Source organism: Dermacentor variabilis, chromosome 8, assembly GCF_050947875.1.
Source record: "Dermacentor variabilis isolate Ectoservices chromosome 8, ASM5094787v1, whole genome shotgun sequence".
In the NCBI taxonomy this organism is placed as follows: domain Eukaryota; kingdom Metazoa; phylum Arthropoda; class Arachnida; order Ixodida; family Ixodidae; genus Dermacentor; species Dermacentor variabilis.
The window spans coordinates 100,000,051-100,020,540 of NC_134575.1; the positions used below are offsets into that span (position 1 = coordinate 100,000,051).

At 44.1% G+C, this 20,490-nt stretch overlaps 1 protein-coding gene across 3 annotated transcripts in view; it reads right to left on the reverse strand.

The window, feature by feature from the left end:
• Positions 1–11,032, reverse strand: part of LOC142590477 (uncharacterized) — an 83,800-nt gene extending 72,768 nt beyond the window's left edge. Inside the window, exons 1-2 of one of the 3 annotated variants that reach the window (XM_075702630.1) lie at positions 10,687–11,032; positions 974–1,180 (exon numbers count right to left, since the gene is read on the reverse strand). In XM_075702630.1, coding sequence (XP_075558745.1) covers positions 974–1,166 — 193 coding nt within the window. In that variant the 5' untranslated portion in view covers positions 1,167–1,180; positions 10,687–11,032. The remainder of the gene's footprint in view (positions 1–973; positions 1,181–10,686) is intronic. The other 2 variants (XM_075702631.1, XM_075702629.1) reach the window with 2 other exon arrangements.
• Between the last annotated feature and the right edge of the window lie 9,458 nt (positions 11,033–20,490).

A 20,490-nucleotide genomic window follows, 5' to 3' on the forward strand; every position in this document is an offset into this window, starting at 1 on the left:
TATGTATGTATGTATATGTATGTATATGTATGTATGTATGTATGTATGTATGTACGTACATAGTGACAGTGAAACCAGCCCAACTGCCGTGGCGAGTCTAGGTACACTGTGAGACTGTTTTCATTTTTGATGAATAAATACATTGCACTTCCTGCTGTACCTACATGCAAGACGACAAGCATACTTTCGCATCAGTTACACAGTCGAGATCGGGGAGCCCAACCGGCCCGTCCGAGACATAGAAAGCCTGGCCCGGGCCTGGCCCAAGCCCAAATGAGAGAATCTCCAAATGGCCCGAGCCCGGCCCGCGGGCTAGATGGGCCGGGTCCAGGCTTTCGGGCTGGCCCGAGGCCGTGCACAGCTCTACAACGAAGTGACGGATGGTCGCTACAACACTGATGCACATGCCTAGTCCTGCTTAGTCATTACCGATGATGTGCTGTTGGATGTCGTGACTCAAAGCTGTCCTAGAAAAGATTCCTGACAGTTCACATGTGGTTTCTGCCTCCCTTAATGAATTAGCACATTGATAAAACAAAGTATATTTTCTTTGTAGTATCCTATACTGCATTAAAGAATTTTGTTTTAATTTTGTTCAGCCTAAACAGAAGGGTCGACTGAAATTCTGCATGGATCTCTATTCCTGTTCTTACACAAGTACACCGCTTTAAGCATAACTAAGAGACTCAAGGATGTAACATTATAACAGAGCAATTTCAGGCCTAGAAGAACGTCAAGTCATGAGGGCTCTGAATTAAACTCTGCCATCTTAGTTGCTTCAATGTGATCAGCACAGCATTATTTCTGCATTTTGCTCCAATCAGTATGCAAACAAGGCTCGCAAACCTGCTAATTTGTCCTCGGCAGCAGAATGTCACACACACTTTAGCAAGTGATACCAAGCTACTCAGACTTGGCCATTCACAACGCTCACACGCAAGCAAATGTAAGAGAAGTGCCAGTCACTGCCCACCTGAAGTGGAGCTTAACTGCTCCAGAGTCTGTGTAGTCTGCACGCTCCTAGACTCACTCCATGCTTTGAAGCAGCACCCAATAGACTTGTCAGCTAGAGGCAAGCTGTACTGCACGCCAACCTCGACCTGACCGATGACCTTGGAAGGGGTGTAGCATTCCATTTTGGCAGGAATGCTTTCAGCTAGGCTCATCGAAATTGTGAAGCCTGCAGAAAATAATTGGGGTGATTGCAGTCCTGTTACGGTATTGAAAAGAGGTAAATACAACAACAGAATAAATGCAGGGGCACTTTACAATGCATAGCCATGGAATACAATATAACCCTTTCGGTTCAGTATTCCTAAAAGGCTACAGGTGGTAAACCACATTGATTACTCCAAAGCAAAGCAACCTCTTTTCTGTGAAAGGATCATGACAGTTGAACATATGTCAGACACTTTTTCCTATGATATATTCTAAAGCTATCAGTGTAGTCCAAATAACGAAAATAGACTGCATGATACTAGGGTCATCATGATCGGCCTGTTTAATGTCCACTCTAAGATCCCCATGTCTTGTGCCAGCTGATACTATTATGTGCTTTCAAAATTTCTATTTCATCACACTACCTAGTTGTCTGCTGTCCACAATGACACATCAGTTCAGCTGGTACTTATTCTGTAACCCTGATAGACCGTCGGTTACGTACCCTACACATTACATTGCTTGCCAAAATGTTTTAAATAAAACAGCATTGTTTAGGAATTTCATCCAGTTAGGGGTAGCTCCCTGTGTGTGTGCATAAATGCAAGAAAGAATGTATGTGTGTATGTATGTATGTATATGTGTATGTATGTCCGCACCTAACCTTTTTCCTGCCAACTTTGGCCACTGGGTAGTCTATGGCCAAATGGGTAGAGCACCTGGCTGCTGTGCTGAGGGAACTGTAACTGCTGAGGGAAGGAGGAGGAGGAGTAGATTTTAATGAAGGGAAAGGAGGAGAGGTCGGCTTGGAGAGCGTGTCTCTAGCCTGCTACTCCTCACTGGGGAATGGGGAAGTGGGAAATACAGGAAAAGGTAGGTGGCGGGTTATTATAATATGGTACAATGAGATACTATATACACGTTGTCCAATATGCAGATGCGCACTGGAGACGCAATACACGTAAGAGTAATCTTGTCCATACAAAAAGTAATCTTGCCACAAAAAGTTATTGCGCAAACACATTTTGTACTGACTACACGTCTCACAGCTTCTAGAGGCGATCGTCTAAACCAGTCTCACTTAAAAAGTTCAAGAGTGCTTTTATAGTACGTTGGGCACAGGGAGCATGTAACATTGTCTATGTGCTGCTCTTCAACAAACCTTTTTGATGCCAAGCTGGTTCACTGGGTATGTGCCACTCTTCAATGGCCCTGGGCGGCATCTGCCACTTATCTCCAATTACCCTTGTCTTGTCATCTACTTTTACCCTGACTATGACTAGGTTGGCTAGCCTGTTTCCTCTTAACTAATTATACCTTAATCTCTTCAAATTGAGAACAATCCTCGACCTCCATAACCTACACTCACAGCCATTTACCGTACCTAACACCTAAAAAACCTAAAACTAAAACCTAACCTAACCTAAAACCTAACACCTAAAAAGGTACTGCTGATAATGCCTTCAATTTACTCCTTTGTAACAACTGTACTTTGGTTAATGATATTATCACGAAATGCAAGCGTTTTGAGCAAGTGAAAAGTCATCACATCAGTTATTTGCATGGCTTCCCAATACGGCTGCAACATCCTCTTGTGATGACCGACAGGACTCTCCTTCGCCGGCAGCATCCTTCAAAGCAGCTGACGAAGATTGTGCAGAGGAAGTTGAAAGCCATGTGTCCTGCAGCTCGTTACCCACCTGTAATTGATACATGCACTCCTATGGTTCACACTGTTCGGGCTATCGTGTGTCAAGAACTCGCTAGTATCGGCTTGCACTCAGTATGTACCATGACCAGTTCGAGGCTATCCGCACGCCCTTCGCTCGTGCATACCAAAAATGAGTGGATCCCTCGAGGCTCTCGCAACATGACAGGGTGGCGAACACTGTTGAACGAACCTTTTTGCTTCACTTCTCGCCATGTTGGGCACATCGCCCGATACTGTCGCAACTGTTGGTCATCGATACCGTTCTTGAACAGGCCTCGTCCAGATAGCGGTTTTTGCTATCTCCAGCAGCAAGTTGAGATGAACCTGCACGACACTTGACGGTACAACCACACGGCGCGGTTGACCACCGTCGCCGAGCAGTCACCAGTCCCGTTTGCCTGAAAGTCGATGCCCGTCCAGGTCACCCGAGCCCTGGCGCCTGTGGGCATGATTCTGACCTGGGCATATACCTTTGGAAAACTAAAAGATGGAGCTCCCGGAGGTGGATCTGCATTGAAAACCTCTCCGCCAAAGCCTCTCACCCTGCCGACCAGACACAATATGGTCAATGTAGAAGTCGATGGTTTATTTGTTCCAGTGCTTGTTGATACTGGAGCCCTAATCTCGGTGATGAGCAACCACCTTCGTAGCCATCTGAAGTCCTTACACCTGCCGCATCTCATGCTATTTGGGTCGCTGACGGAGCAACGCACATTATCTTTTGTATGACCACTGCCCGAGTAACTGTTGCTGGTTTCAACACTTCCGTTTAATTTGCTGTTCTTAAAACAGCGTTCCCGTGACTTGATCTTCAGCCTCGACTATTTTTCGGACTATTCAGCACTGATTACTGCAGTGCTGGCCTCCTCCAACTCAAGCGGCCTATTCGCTGGTGTCCTCCAAAATCAGCTAAGCCTTGTTTATGTTCTGTAGACTTCGTATGGTTGCCATCCCCAGCTCCCATGTATATATATGCCTTTGACATGCTTCCCATCTGTTCCTGACAATGACGCACATTATCTTTTGTATGACCACTGCCCGAGTAACTGTTGCTGGTTTCAACACTTCCGTTTAATTTGCTGTTCTTAAAACAGCGTTCCCGTGACTTGATCTTCAGCCTCGACTATTTTTCGGACTATTCAGCACTGATTACTGCAGTGCTGGCCTCCTCCAACTCAAGCGGCCTATTCGCTGGTGTCCTCCAAAATCAGCTAAGCCTTGTTTATGTTCTGTAGACTTCGTATGGTTGCCATCCCCAGCTCCCATGTATATATATGCCTTTGACATGCTTCCCATCTGTTCCTGACAATGACTAAATGCAGACTCCTAATCTCAATGTTCTCCTGCTAAGCAGAGTTGTCATTCCTCATACCATTGTGACTAGTGCCAATAACTGCAGATTTTTTCCCGTTTAAAATTTTGGTTAAGGTACACAAGTTGTCCAGAAAGGCATGTCGCTCGGCAACGCTTCTCCCATCGACAATACGGCTGTCTCTGTATTAGATGGTCCGTACTTGTCTTCATTTACCTGCTGTCCGATAGGTTCCGCAACGTCGGATCCTGACATATCTTCAAAGATGATTGCTGAAGACCTGCTTACCAAACAAGCTACAGGTCCTTGTCCCATGCTGGTGTCTTATTGTGATGTCTGACTTGCAGGATCGCCCACTGGGACAGACTTCCATTGTAACTTATAAGAATGACACTGGTGATACAGTCCAATCTGCAGGAGACCTTATCGCGTGTCTCACAAAGAATGAAACGTTATCCATGCTGAAGTAGACAAGAAACTAAAGAAAAGTGCAATTGAGCCGTCTTTGTGTCCTTGGGCATTGCTGGTTATCCTGGTCAAAAAGAAGAATGGCAGCTGGCGATCTTCTGTCAACTACTGTCAAGTGAACCAGATCATGAAAAAGGATATGCACCCTCTGTCCTGTGGACTGATGATGCCCTCAACTGTGTTCACAGATGGAAATACTTCTCTTCGGCTCTAATCTGGCCTTTGGCAGATTTCCGGTGATGAACTTGACCATGAGAAGACTGCTTTCACTCTATTGAGAAAAAACCAGCCAAAAAAAGATGCACACAGGAAACATACAGGAGGACAGGAAAGAGACTGGTTTTTCTTAACAGAATGCACCAACTATCCCGTGTTTTACAATACCGCTTTTGTTACACCGGACAGAATTTACATTTTAAGGTTATGCCTTTGTAATGATTTTTGTAATGCCTCAGCAACTTTTGAAAGAATGATGGACTCTATCCTTCAGGGCTATAAGTGGTCCAACTGTTTGTTATCTGGACAATGTCATCATATACTCCCCTACATTTCGACAGTCACCTCAGTCGCTTGGCTGCTATTCCTAAAGTTGTTAGGGAGGCTGGCCTTGAACTTAACTCTTCTAAGTGCCATTTTGGACATTGCAAAGTCAAAGTTCTTGGCCACCTTGTCACTGCTGCCAGTACACATCCTGATCCTGATAAGATCCATCTTGTCAAGAACTTTCCAGTGCACTGCTCAGCAAAAGATTTGTGTAGCTTCACGGGCTTGTGCTCCTATTTTCGTCAGTTTGCTAAACGTTTTGCGGATATCACCCATCCACTGACTGACCTTCTCAAGAAGAACACTACTTTCTTTTCGGGCTGCGAACAAGCCGATGCCTTTTTGCTGATAAGTGCTTGCACGCTGTTATTGAGCATGAGTTGCATTATGCTTTATGCTGTTGCACCTTCTTTATCCGTGTCCCCGAAAGCCACTGGGCGCTGTCCTCACAGGGTTACATATACAGCTGAGAATAAACATTGTGCGCTCTTTTGTGTGCCTTCAGACCTTCCTGTGCTTCTTAGAAGTGATAGCGCGGCGAGGTACATCACAAAGTAAAGAAAAATAACATAGTTTTCGGACCCTTTCGTGGCATGAATGTTTTTTGGCATTCTTGTGTGCTTGCATACAAAGCAAGCCTGTGCCAAACCACTTCTACGCTAGCCGGCACTCACTTTATCTTTAAGCGTGAGAAGCGAGTGATCTATTGAAAGCCCAGTGCAAAAAGCACGTACACACCAATCTGCGCTCAGAAATGCAAGCGCAAGCATGTAGCGAGCCGTGCCAATTTAATCCACACGAAAGAGAAGGAGCGATGAGCGAAGGTGCATGCAAGCACATAGCAAGCCGTGTTAATCCAATTGAGAAGATAGAGGTTAAGGGGAAGCGCGGTGCTACCAACTTGTGACACTAAGCTCAGCGATACCTGTTAGGGTGTCTTGCAGTCACATGTTTCTTCACACACGGTGAATCGTGTACTATGCTTGCTGCCATGCATTGTTTTCCCCCACCTAACCTGAACCACTTGCTCATTAGTAAATGTAGTTTAGCTGCCCGCTCAAATATTTATACAGAGGTTAATGTGAAAAACAAAACTTCCCTGTACCGACCTCGACATACACATGTAGTTGGCACCTCAAGCTTGAAGCTGTACGATGCAAATCAGCGGTCAGGCTTGGCGATTCTGCTTTCCAACTAACCTAGTTAAAAGCACCACATTTGCGTACTCAGTGTTTTTTTCTGGCAGCATATTCATAACATGTGTAATAAAGAGGAGCTCCTGTACATAATCAGCGATATGACGAACATATTGCATGCTGCTCAAGATCATAAGGTGGCCAAATGCTACTCCTTTGTTAGTAAGCTAACCACCTCTCATTACTTTAATGCATAAGCATTCTTTGGCGAGTACCCTAGCAAAATCTGTCTGTCACGCAAAGATTGTAATGCCTTGTATCTGCAGAAAAATGCATAGTTTGTGCAGTTAACGCATTTAATCATTTTAATTGTGTAAATGTAGATGATTGGTAGCATTATAAGGGACAAGGAACAACGGAAAAAAAGAACTGTTCCGAGAGAAAAACCATATGATCAGATTTTTGCATATCCAGAGGGATACATAGTGCTCCACAGAAGATGCCTGGGGAAACCTTTTTAGGGGTGGGCCAACATGAAATTTGGGCGTAGGCAAACAAATTTAGGATTATACGCTTACGCACACTATAGTGTGCATACTTAGACAACTGCAGTGGAGTTTCTGCAAACTTACTGCTACAAACTAAACACCTATCTGGAAACTGAAATTAATGAGCCACCACATCTGTTCCGCATCTATAAACCTTTTGTACATGCAATTTTTACATGTCAATCATGCATATAAAAAGATGAATGTTCAATGTGATTGGCAGGAAGTGGCAACAACCGATTCAACAATTGAACATTCAATGTTCAAAGGATTTTCTTTTCTATGAACAAAATTGCCAACGAACATTGTGACGTGTTTCATTTGCTTGTGCAACCCTTTTTCAAAGTAATTTTCCCATTACTTTCTGGTGGTTCAAATGCATGTGCTTTGTAAACGTTGGTCTTATTTTTTCTTGTTTAGTCAAGTGCATGCGCTTGATCATATAAAACTGTATTATACATGTCAACAGTTAGAAATCATCCCATCCAAATGCATACACTCACAGATGGTTTCTCCAGTCTGACTGGGGTTTTCCAGAATAAATCACAGGAAACTATACTCTCAAGTGTGTAATGAATTAATGTTTGATTCTGTACGCATTCAATATTGATGAATATCCCAGGATGGTTTTCAACGACCTCATATCTTTGTAAAGAGGCTTGTGGGGGTCGAGAATCACGTACATTCAAAGCCGCAGGCATTTTTCTTCATATTACCCATACATGTTTCTGTATTTGTTTGAAGGTTGCGTACGGAGGCTTGGTCGAACAAAGTTGCCTCTGCAGCCAAAGATGACATTCACAAGCTTTTGTATATACTGTGCACCACAGTTTGTAGTGCACATGTGATTTTATATGTTACTGTCTTACTTTGCCTTGATACGTTTTGCACACCTGTACGTGCTTAATTTTCTCTAAGGACAATTTCAGTTATGGTTTTGAGGGTTGTATAGCCGCTCGAAATATGATTTTGTGGCTTTTGTTGTAGCTTTTCATGCAAATAATCAGGTGCGCTACTTTTCATGGACAACAGTTTCCATAAGTCAAGAGATTCCACCTACGAATTGCCTCCTGAAAACGATTCCCATATCGCTGCTATGTGGTGTCGTCTTCAATAAGTTCAAGCTTTCAGAGTACAAAAGGCAAAACCACGGTCACGAGCTTGATGATGAGAGTCAGTAGCGCACATTTTGCAAGCAAGCACTACAATATTCGAAGCACAATTGCTTTAAAACCTACATAAAGCGCATCCCTACAAGTTTCCACCGGAGTGCCTGCCAACACTTGAGCTCTGTCTTTTGATCAGCTTCGCTTTGACATCACATTTGTTGCCTTCGAGTTATGTTCGTGAAAACCGAGAATAATTAAGTCATCTATTGTGCCGTAAACCAGTGTCCATTATTTCCAAGAGGAATCAAGATAGATATCTTCTCAAGAATGAAAAGATAGATTCTCGTACTCAACATGGCGTTCACACACATCGGACTTGTCTGTGAGACATTCTTTCAGCGCAGCATGTGTTTCCATATACTGACCCTTTCCGTAGAGCACTTTGTTCTAGAGAAACAACGATGATGATGATTGGGGTTTATTGGGGCCAAGGCTATAATAGGAAACTGCCGTTGCTGAATAATGATCATCGAGAAGTGGATCAAACACAACAGTATAGAGGCCTAAAAAATATTCTTTGGAAAGTGCGTATATTCTTAATAAAACTAGACACTGATACATGACATATGCTGTGGAAAAGGGTGTACTATGAAGAAGTGATATACTACGATATGTCGCTACAAGTAGCACTATTGCCTGTCCAACGCCCTTAAGCACAGTGGCCCGGAGGAGTTGTGCCACACACATTGCTACTCTCACAGCATGAGCCTCTCGTGAGAGCATGTGCTACGAATATCGTGGGCTTATAATGCGCAGTAAATTGACATCTTGTAAAAAATTTAAAACTTGGTTCTGCTCCAAGAAACATTACCGGATGAAGGGAGATGTGGCATCGGTATGCTATAGGATAGTGTTTTTTTTTTTTTTGTTCAGCTTCTGCTTCCCGTCACTCCACTAAGACGCCGGCCAGCCTCTCACCACATCTATCACAAAGGGGAGGTTCACTACCAGTCAGCAGGTAATAATGAGTACCGTATGTGTATCCTATTCTCAGTCGACAGAACAATGACATCAGTTTCTCGCATTTTTGTTACTGAAGGCCAATTTCGTATGTGCGGCTTAATTAGAGAAATGAGATGGCACTTTCGGCAGCAACCCACATGTGGCCTCAGCGACAGCGCACGCATACAAAGTCATCACCGTTTCTATCTTTCTTCTGTGGAATCAGCTGTCAGAAATGCAACCGAGTTTTTGCAAATGCACTGCGCTCCAATCGTGTTGGATTGAAGACGTGTGCAATAGTTGGCTGCAGAAATAGCCATGGGCATATTAAGGAATAGAATGATTCTGTGTGGCCATGTTGGTGGACCGCTCCTGCAAGTGTCAGTACGTGTTACTCCCGCTTTCATATGTATGGCTTTCCTCGAGGATACAGGTATTTGCTCATCCACCACTGCTGTATCTCTAACCTTTAAAGAAAGGTCCTCAGTCCTGGAATGTCGGCAAGAGTGAGTACCGCTTTTTAAAAGATGTTAAAAGAGGTTGTGCCGCTTCCTGTCATAGCAAGTTTCACATGCAGTATCTACACACATCTACCCTAACCGGCATGGAATCTTACGCCCACTCTATCGTCAACATGTCAATACGTAAATAGGTGCACACTTCAATATATGTGAACCATATACTTACAATAAATGACAGAGTACACCGACAGCACACAAATGGTCAAAGCTGAATGTTTTGTGACAGTCCACAAGAGTAACTAGCGATATCTTTGCTACAAGGTATTTAAATGTACAAAACGGCTACGTTTCAAGCAGTGTGCGCAGCAATAATAAATATACCGCAATTTAGCACACCCACGAGCAATGAGGCAGAAAATAATCAGATGGTGACCGCACCGACAGACTTTGCCGAATCAGAAATGTGACAAGCCGCTGCTTCAAAATATTTTCCCAATGAAGTACGGTGAGAGAAACACACTAACCCTGATTCAATTCATAAGCGGAAAGTTTGGATAGAATGTAAGACATATTTAGCCCCACTTTTAGAAGAAGCACCATATACGCTGCTCGCGCCGTTTGGACAGCTTAATCAGCGCCGAAAGCTCTTTTTCACGTTCTTTCTGTGGCCAAAGCTACGTTTCGTTCACCCAGTCGCCGCCTACGACGTCGCCCGAAACAGAGATTTGTTAAGCCACACTGGCATCATACGCATCCATTGTAAACACGCTGGCAACGGAGGCAGTTGAGGCAAGCAATGGACGCGTCACCACGTGATTAAACATGGCAGCGCCCACGGGATCACCGTGAAAAGGGTGACTGTCACTCTCAGCCGTCGTCCCGCTGCGAATAAACATATTGAGCACCAGCATCACGTTGCATCTGGCCGCTGAAGCAGCCTTGGAAACTTCTTCCTATTGTGAGACGTCGACGCACTTCTGCGCTAAACTTTCCCGTGGCAAAAAAACCGCCGCACATCACACGACACCACCAGCATGACCACAGTAGGGACAGACAAAGCAGCACCACCGATATGTATACAGACGAGGAAGCACAAGCGATACCAGAAGCGACAGAAGTGACGAGAGACGCGATTGCAGCACAGGTAGTTCGCGCGATCACCACTTCGGCAGTACACTCTTTTGCGAGTGACACCGTCACTCCAGTCGCGACGTTTAGATTTCTCAAAGTGAACTCACCGAGTGAAGCTCTCCTTAGTGCACTTAACTTGAGCGCTTGGCAGGGGTATTGCTTTATGGTTGTCCTTACAATTAAGTGTCAGCAGACGAACAGGTAATCGTGCGAAACTCCGAGTATTCTCGCCTTTGTTCCAGATGCGTTGCGGTAGCACCGGCACTTGGGAAACGGGGACTGCGGGGACTATAGGACCTGATAATGGAACAGACCGCGGGGTACCTGACGATGGTCTGAGGTATCCTTGCAAAGCAGTTATTTATTCTATCAAAGCACTGTGGCATTGTGACCAAAGTCGCTCTCCTGCTGCTGCCGCCTGTCCTACAGTGTACTAGAAAACGGTTGAGTGAGGCCAACGGATGGGGCGCGCATGCTTGCCAGTCGGGCGTGCAACGACGAAAAATTCTTTGGCGGCGCTGCGATCGACGTGGATTCGGCTGCGTCAAGGTCACGCCGTTTAAACTGCTGGTGATACTTCTGGGTAGGGTTATTCGTACTACTGTGAACGCTAGTATATGCGTTAAGACTGCTCAAACGGTCTTCATAATTGCATATGGAATGTATTTATCCCTTATAAATAGGCGCCTTTCTTTCCCTTCTTTATTTCGTTTTATTATTTTTTTAATGCCGCTCGGTAATTGCACGTGCATTGCGGCCGCAGTGTCGGCTTTCATCCTACTATGTTATTGTGCGGTTTCCTTTCGAGACAAATATTTTTCTTGTTCTTCAAGCAGCATGTATCTCTCGTGTGTATTTTTGCGCATATGTTTTTCTATCAGCAAGTCTTGCGAAACGCAAACGGAAGAACATATGTAAACTTCCTGCTTGCTGCTTCGAACAAGTAAAACATGTCTGCCCCATCCGGCGCCCTGTACTAAGATTTACGAGAAATATTCTTATAGAAAAAGAAAAACAACTGCACTGCAACATTCCATTCACGTTACCGGCTTCCTCACGTAACAGAATGCAGAGTAATTGGTACGGGTTCTTTTGTTACGGTCGGACCTCGCGGGTGCCGAAAACAGTTTTAGGTAGTCATCATATATGCTAATGTTTGGCCCGTAAGCCGTGTGAAATTTTTTGTACAGTCTGTGCTTAACAACAACAACAACAAAAAAGGAAAAGCGACGCGGTAATTATAATGGTAATGTAGTGGATATGGCATTGTGCTGCTAAGCTCGAGCTCACGGGTTCAAACCAGATCGCGGAATTCGATAGGAACGAAATGGAAAAACACTCGACTACATCTGTTCAGGTGCACGTTAAAGAGCCCCAGGCGGTGAGAACAGGGTGCCTCATAATCGTATCGCTAGACGAAAAACGCCAGAATTTGCTTAAATAAAAGAAAAGAAGGTAACTGCGTCCTTCGGCGTTTTGCTAGGGGTATATAAATGAAAAATTATTCTTGAGTATGATTGAGGTGGCATTGAGGCAGGGCCTTGACGTTCCCCGTGGGAGACCTGAGCCCGGGTCGCGTTAAACCTTGCCGGACGTACAAGAAAGTTGTATCAATCCATCCATCCATCGAGTCTGATTTCTGAGGAACACATGTTACGCTTATCTATATTTCATAATTACTTGTAATGCCGTTTTCCCAACTGTACGCGTCGGCTAAACGAGGCAGCTTCTGTATTATAAACGGCTCCTTTCTTTTACCGAGTGCACTATCATAAGGGCAATAATGATCGAAGCAATTAAAGGAACGGCATGCCTCACATACACGTAGAAATATTTGTAGATCTGCTGTGTTCGCTGAAGTGTGGTTCCACAGTGGGCACCCAGTTTTAATGTGTTGCAGACATGGCGAGACTGTCAACAAAAATTTTTCCTTGCCTGAATCATTTGAGTTACCAGACTTACAGGCTACCCCAAAACGGGGCGTTTATATTGTGTGAGAGCTAGGAACTTGTTCAGCAGAACCGATTAGCACTCGTGCGTTAATTCTCTCAGGAACAGGTGCGCCTCTGCGCAACAGCCACGACTCTCCAGTAGCACAATCGTTCGGAATAAGAGTTCTGTACTTGCATCGGCCCCTCACCTTCGAGACTTCGAAAGGGCTTATGCGTTACATGGGAACGGAAACGGCTTTTCGGTCATTTTTAATAGTGAATTCTGAAGTCGAATTCGATCTCAGTAGCAAAAAAATTGGATCACGCTTAAGCTTCGCCTTCAACATTGGAACGCGATGGCGTTATCGCACCCCGTCCGCACCGCCTACTCAAATGATCTACGAGAGCCAAACGTCGCAATCTGCACGCGACGGGCCGGGCCGCGACGCGCCATGAAGGCGGACGCCATCATGGCGCGAGTGGCGCGCCACGTGTCGGGGAAGCGCCGTACATTGAGAGGAGGGGGTCTTCTGCGTTTGCCGCAAGATGGCTTTGCGTGTGCGCAGAGCGCAAAAGAAATGTAGCGGAAACATACTTCGCTACTCGTGAAAGTGCGACTTCTGTAATTTACATGGTCATAATTACCGATATACGCCGCAGTATAACTTTCTACGGCACGCTTCTAAGGCGACACCGCATTCACTAAAGACGATTTTGTCCAGTTTTGAACCATCGAACTCGTGGCTGAGTGAATCCATCTTGGTTGTTCAGGGAGTGCCCGATGGACATCCCTGAACCATACTACAGATTCAATGAAGTGATCACGTGTAGGTCGCGAATTTACATCAGCGTTGTTGAACTGCGTTGTAGCTTTCCACAAACTGTGGAGGCCCAGGAGCATTATAGCGTCATAAGGAAAAGCCTCTTTTTCTACTGGTAAGAATCTTATTCCATGTGGATCTAAAGGTATTTAACTCTTTCTTTAAAGTCTTTGTAGCACATCCCAGAAAAATGCTTCTAGATAAGCTTGCAGCATTGAAAAAATTTTAATATGTCGTGCCAGCAAAATCCTTGTTGACACGTTTACTTTTTTGTGCATTGTTTGTGTATTTCAAAGCCAGCAATAAAGACAAAAAAGAACTCGTGGATGAGTGGTAGCGTCTCCGTCTCACACTCCGGAGACCCTGGTTCGATTCCCATCAGCCGATCTTGCAAGATGTTTCTTATTTATGAAGTGCCTTCTGGGATTTATCACTCACGGCCAACGCCGCTGACGACGACATCGGCTGTTCTGCGACACGAGCTCCTTAACGCTGTCGCGTTATTACCATTCCATCAGACTATACTTGATTCTACTTAATTTCGCCTGCTGGCACGTTGAATGTTCTCCGATTCAGTCTGAGTACATAGGCAACGTCTTTTCCTTAACACTGTTGTTCATATTAACGTCCAAATTGCTTCGATTCCCTTTTTGCGAAAGTCGATTGGTTGACCTACAGTGTACTAGAAGATATTAGTGGGCCCAGAGGAGAGAGTGGCCTGACGTGTTGCATGCCGCCAGCGAGAGGGGGAGCGGCAAGAGGTTCCACCGTGGAGGAAAAGAACTAGGGAGCTTGCCAGCAAGTATACGCGGCCTGTAGGGTGAGCAACACAGCAACAAAGAACGTCAAGCGGGAAAGTCAGAGAGACTGAAATAATCTAATACATGGCGGCAATGGAAAAGAAACCTGTCATGGGAAACTACTTAACAGGGAAATAAATGAAATCAGGAAAAAAATAATTGATAACTCAAAGGGAAGCACATTACTTTTCGAAGCGAGATCAGGAGCCCTAGAAGACGCACCTACAAAGAGAGATATAAGAAATTACAAGAAGAAGCGCGTGCTTGGCTGCGGTAAAACTATGGAAACGACGGAGCATGTTTTATTAAAATGCGAAGACATCTACCTAGCAATCGATTTACGCTCCACTGGACTCCTTAAAGCCCTTGGGTTCAGCGAGAGCAGGGGAAAAGAAGAGGTGATTTGAAGATTGGTGGAAAAGTAGGGAAACGACAAAAAACGGAGACGTGCAAAAACAAAGTTCACAATAGGGGGTCAGAAAATTTGACTGTGGGAGGTCATCGTGGTTTTTTTAACCTAGGTAGGACGTTATGCACTATAACAGCAAGAGCTTGGTGGCGCAACCCACCGCCCCGTTCCAAAGGAGACGCTCACAACATTCTTCCACCCATCGGTGCGCGGGTATGGGGAAGGATCATAGAGTTTCTCGCGAAATCTGGCGCCACCGTCTATGGGAGTTTCCTAACGGGCGCTGTGCCGTCATGGGAATGACGGTACATGTCTGCGAGGCTTGTGTTGGCTGGTGTTGTAAGACGCTTCGTCTAAAATGTGGATATACCTACACAAATAACGCGTTCTTAAAGTCAAATCTTCATAAAATGTTTCCATTCATGCATATTACATCTTTACTCACCTACGTTGCAGTACCAAGAGAAGAAAAGCAAGAGCAGACGACAAACTTTTTCAAAGCGAGCGCGAATCTTGTCGTCTGCCCTACAACTTTAGCGGCCCGCCGATACTTTTTACGTATAATTGTACAAAGAATAACAAGTTCTCATAGTTAAACAAAATATGTTTTTGTGTTATAATAAAGCTAAAAAGCTTTTTACGTGCTGTTTTAGTAGAAAATTAACTGCATTGTATGGTCGATTTAAGTGGTCTTCGCTGCCGTGGTTAGTTTGTTTGGCTGGTTAGTACATGTGCAAGCGGTCTTTGCCTATGATTGTGATTTTGTGGAACGTCGTCGCCCCTGTTGCAAGTACTTGCGTTGTCGCGACTTCATTGCAGAAACAAATGTTATAACCTCCCCCGGTGGTCGTGTAGGCTGACGCCTACACGACCACCGAGGGAGGTTATAATCATATGTGTTAAATCTCACAGCATTTGATATTATAGCAGTGACAATATATGGGGGGGTCCTCATCTGGATAGTTCATTTCTAATGCATACACGTTGCATGGTTTGTTCGCATTGCCATCACATACTGTATTACTTTGCAATTAAAACCTTCACAATTGTTTTTCACAAAAACAACAAGCAGTCTAAAGACGTTCCTTTGTATCATGCAATATAGTGCTACTCTCACCTAAAGCTTCATGTCCTCGAGACACAAGTAAACAGCTACATGTTAGCTGCATAACCTCATAAATTTGCACCAATATCGAATATATTGAGTCAAAAAATATATATTGGTGAACATATTGCTCTGGATGCTGACCAGCACATGAGTAGTGCTTCGTTTATTACACAAACATTTTATCACCTTACAGAGAGTGTGTACCACCTAGATCAAAACCATTTTATTGGGATATTTTTGTATCATTTGCATGTGGCAGAAGCAGGAAATAGTAAGTTGACTCTGCCTTAAAGCAAACATATGCGTGAGAGAGCGCTTACAACATTACGTGTTCACACCGAGGCGTTGGTGCCTAAACTTCACGACAAAGAGAGTAAAATGTGAGGTCACTTACCCTGTATTCTGAAACCATCTATGACTGGAAGCTTCATTCCACTGAGCTGAGCACAGCGCCACCCCTCGACTGAAGACAACGCTGTGTTTAACAGTAATTGACATGAAGTTTGATTAAAGCTAAGCAACCGCTTCTGGCAAGGAGCGGTGCTGCTGGGCACTTGAGTCCAGGTGGAGTGTTGAGTGGAGAATATGGGTGTTAGTCACGGCAGTATTCGCAAGGGAAAGGTCCAGAATTGATAGTGTATTGTTTTGAATATGTGTAGGTTCATTGAGAAGCTGTGAAATGTTGTGAAGCACTACTATATCCACGAAATGTTCAGAAACACTTGAGGGGGGCTCAGGGAAATCCTTATTCCAGTTTACAGAAGGAACTATAAAATCACCCATAAGTAGCATACTGCAGTGCTTATTCTTACTGGCGCGCAAGGATTCATTAGTAAAGTAGTAATTAGTAAAGTAAAGCAAAGAAGCTGGGTATCACAGGAGAATGTTTTACAAAAACCATGTTGGCTAGATGTAAAGAAGTTTAGATTCAAGATGATTGATTACCTGACACTAAATTTCGTGTTCCTACCCGCCGTGGTTGCTCAGTGGCTAGGGTGTTGGGCTGCTGAGCACGAGGTCGCGGGATCGAATCCCGGCCACGGCAGCCGCATTTCGATGGGGGCGAAAACACCCGTGTACTTAGATTTAGGTGCACGTTAAAGAACCCCAGGTGGTCAAAATTTCCGGAGTCCTCCACTACGGCGTGCCTCATAATCAGAAAGTGGTTTTGGCACGTAAAACTCCATAATTTAATTTAATTTTTTTAAAGGATTCATAAGATGATTAGATTGCACTCGTCAAGAAAAAATTTTCACAACAACACATTCAATTCCTGTAATATCAGGCAGCCTAGCAACACTCAATGTTTCTTGGAAGAGAATTGCAACGCAGCCGCCATGGGAACCCCTGTCATGTCTAGATTCTCTAACCGCACGGTGTTATTTCAGAGTCAGGGATATCGCTATGCCACCATGTTTCTGTTATTATTGGAACGGGGTTTGTGGGCAGTTACGCCTCTAATTCGGCGATCTTGTTTACTATGCTCCGAACATATATGTTTAGACACAGAATTTTTTTGGTCTTTTAACACAGGAACGAGGTCATTGCAGTCCTTTAGGGTTTTCTTGACAGGGACGAGGTGACGGGTATGCATTTCATCTGAGCACTGCCCCATCGATATGTTCGATTGTCAACCTTTATCTTGTTGTACTGGAGCCTTACTTTGGCACCTGCTTTTCCAACGTCAGCTATGCCGTCCCAGAGGTGCTTTCTGATCTACCGTACGTGTCTCTGCTGAAAAATCTTCCGAAATTGAAATATTTTGCCCTTTGAGCTTGTGGCAGTTGCTCAGCAGGGTTGTTTTTTCTCTGTGGTCTGTAAACTATAGAATGATAGGCCGGTGCTTCTTTGCCTGCTTACAGCCCATCCTGTGCAGTCTTTCAGTGGAAGGTACTCGAACACCTAAGTGCTTTAAAAATAATTCTTCATTTAATGTGGTCAATAGCGAATCTGGTGTTTCTTTCACATCTTTAAAGCCGAAGACTAATTGGTTGTTTCGTCTGCTCCTATCTTCTAAATCGATTAGTTTCTTTTATAGATTCCATATTGTTCATTGCGTGTTCTCAAAGCGTGCTCCAAGTTCCGCATATATGGCTGCTATGGTTTCCACGTTCTGAAGTTTAGACTCAATGGTGTTTAATCACTTGTGCATACTCTTTTGTCCATAAGAATTACCCTCAGCAATTGTTCAGTAGTGGGTGCAGGATTGGATTCAATATCCCCACTGAGTAGCAGCAACGAGAGCGAAAAATTTTTAACGAACATGCATACAGTACTAACGCTGGAAGGGCACGCCAGCTGGACTAGACAGCGGTGAGAGGTTTTGATGGAGGCGTATGTGTTACTAACCTGCGTGACCAACATAAACGCGTTGGTCATGGCTCTGACGGATGACCAGCTGGCGTGCTCACTGAGAGTATTCCGGGCCAGTAGGGTGTTTAAGTAGTCGGGTGGAATGGAAGTTGAGTGCGCTGGTTTCCGGTGAAGGCAGTGGTCTGTTTGCGCAGTCTCCACAGAGAATGAAAGGGAGTGCAGGGGTGATGCTGCCGGTCGTATCTTGAAGGGCGCCGGCCATCGCTGTCGCAGCGGATAGAAAAATCTCCGTGAACAACATGAACGGGTTGGTCACGGCTCTGACGGATGACCAGCTGGCGTGCCCACTGCAAAATCTTAGCCTGAAGTAAATTTTAATCCTGAAACGCATTTGTATGTACCTACGAATTGTTAGTTTACATGCAACACATGGTGGTGGTGGTAACAAGTTTATTGGAAATCCGGCAAGTCCGTGGCCTGGGCCTAGGCTGCCCCCGAGTAGGTCCGGAGATCCTGTCTCCTCGCTGCCTCACGAGCTTGCTGGATGGGCCATAGTTGATCTTGGAGGTTTCAGATGCGCAGTGCGGCCGTCCACCGCGCCGCAGATTTGTCAGGAGAGTCTGCATTTCCTCTGCCTATAACCTCACATTCCCAGAGAATGTGTTTAAAATGCGTGAACCCTGCCACATAGTTTGCATGCAGTTATCGTCTGAATAGATGTCTGGATATATCCTCCTGAGATGAACGAGATTGCGGAAGGTCTTGGTTAGTAACTGCCTCTAGTCTACTGTTTGGGCCCTGTCGAGTGGTTAGGAGGTGGATAAACACACCTGGAGTTTTAATAAAATTTTGAAATGTCAAAGTACCCAGTCATTCTGTCCCTCTCTGTCCGTGCCTCCGTTAAATTTCCAACCCCCAAAGAGGATCCTTCTACGCATAGGGTAATTATATTTTGGGAGAAGAAAATTTTACCCGCCGTGGTTGCTTAGTAGCTATGGTGTTGAGCACGAGGTCGCGGGATCGAATCCCGGCCACGGCCACCGCATTTAGATGGGGGTCAAATGCCAAAACACATGTGTACTTTAGATTTAGGTGCACATTAAACAACCACAGTTGGTCTAAATTTCCACCGTCCCCCACTACAGTGTGCCTCATAATCAGATTGGGGTTTTGGCACGTAAAACCCCACAATTTAATTTTTTAAAGAAAATAATTTTAAACTTCAATGTAAACGTTAAGATTCTAAGCTATGCTTCTATCATTTTATCTTTCTTTTCTCATTGCTAGTCATATGGTTTCGTGGTTCATCATGAACAATAAAATTATTGTTTGCCAAAGTGGGAACCTCGCATGCAGAACATGAAGGAAGCTTGTGTGTTTGAAAACTTGATTTATACATAAATACCTGTAATACTTACTGTCCCTGCCTATGTGATTGCCTGATTGACATGCTCACTGAGAGAAATGCATCAGCCGATGTAATCGTTATGGTTTGTAAAGACACAATGTTCTTGTGTAGTTGCCTTGTTTAACTTCCTTTAGCATTATCCATGTCCTGTGAAATCTATAAAACAACTCATCTATTAGCTTGAGTAGATATTTAGCGCATAAACTGCTTTCCTTTGTGCAAGTAGGTTGTTCCATTAGTATCGCGATATTTTGTTATTTTTATTTGGTTTACTAAAAAACGTCTTGTGTGTTTTGTTAGGCGGGTAACTTATGCAACAGTTCATTGAGTAGCTCCACAACTAAGCTTATGCATTCAACTCATATTTGTGTATTGGAGTTGGAGCAACAAACAGATTCACAGGAAGATGTAAATAGTGATGTCGAATAAGGAATGTATTGGGCTGGAGCCAACATTGTGATAAACTCATCTTTGTCAACTAGTCCTCTTGTTGAAACACTGGCTGCAGCCAGAGGCTTCCCTTATTTAGCTGATGTTGATCACTTGTAGAACAATCACTATTATAAAAATAAACAGGTTATGAATAACTTTTCTTGTGTACAGTAAGGTTTCAACATTTTCTGTTAATAACCCAACGGAACAAAACCATTAAAGAAAAATTTTTCAAAGCTCAAAAAGGCTTGCATTCAAGTGTAATACTGCATGCAGAAAAAAAGTATTCAGGCAGCTGTCCTCTTGAAGCTTTACTTCACAATCGCAGCAGGATAGCAGGCGCCAATTATGAAAGAATAAAAAAACGCATTAGCACTTCTCATCTGACGAAATTTACTGTGCTTTTACAGAAATGAAAATCATTGAAAAGGAAGTGGGTGTTTATGCTGAGATATGAGCATGTAATCTGTAAGCCTCGTAAGCTTATGTCAAGTAAAACAACGTGAAATTCTGGGAGATAAAGCTTTTTAAATACACATGTTATAATATGAACACCAACCTTCTTCGGGATGATAAAAATCACTGTAGATAAAGGTTCTCTACGTAGTGGAAACATTAGTAAATCTGTTAAAATGTGAATATGGGCAAGTTGGTAACAAATTTCTAACTTGCTAAAGCACATTACTGTC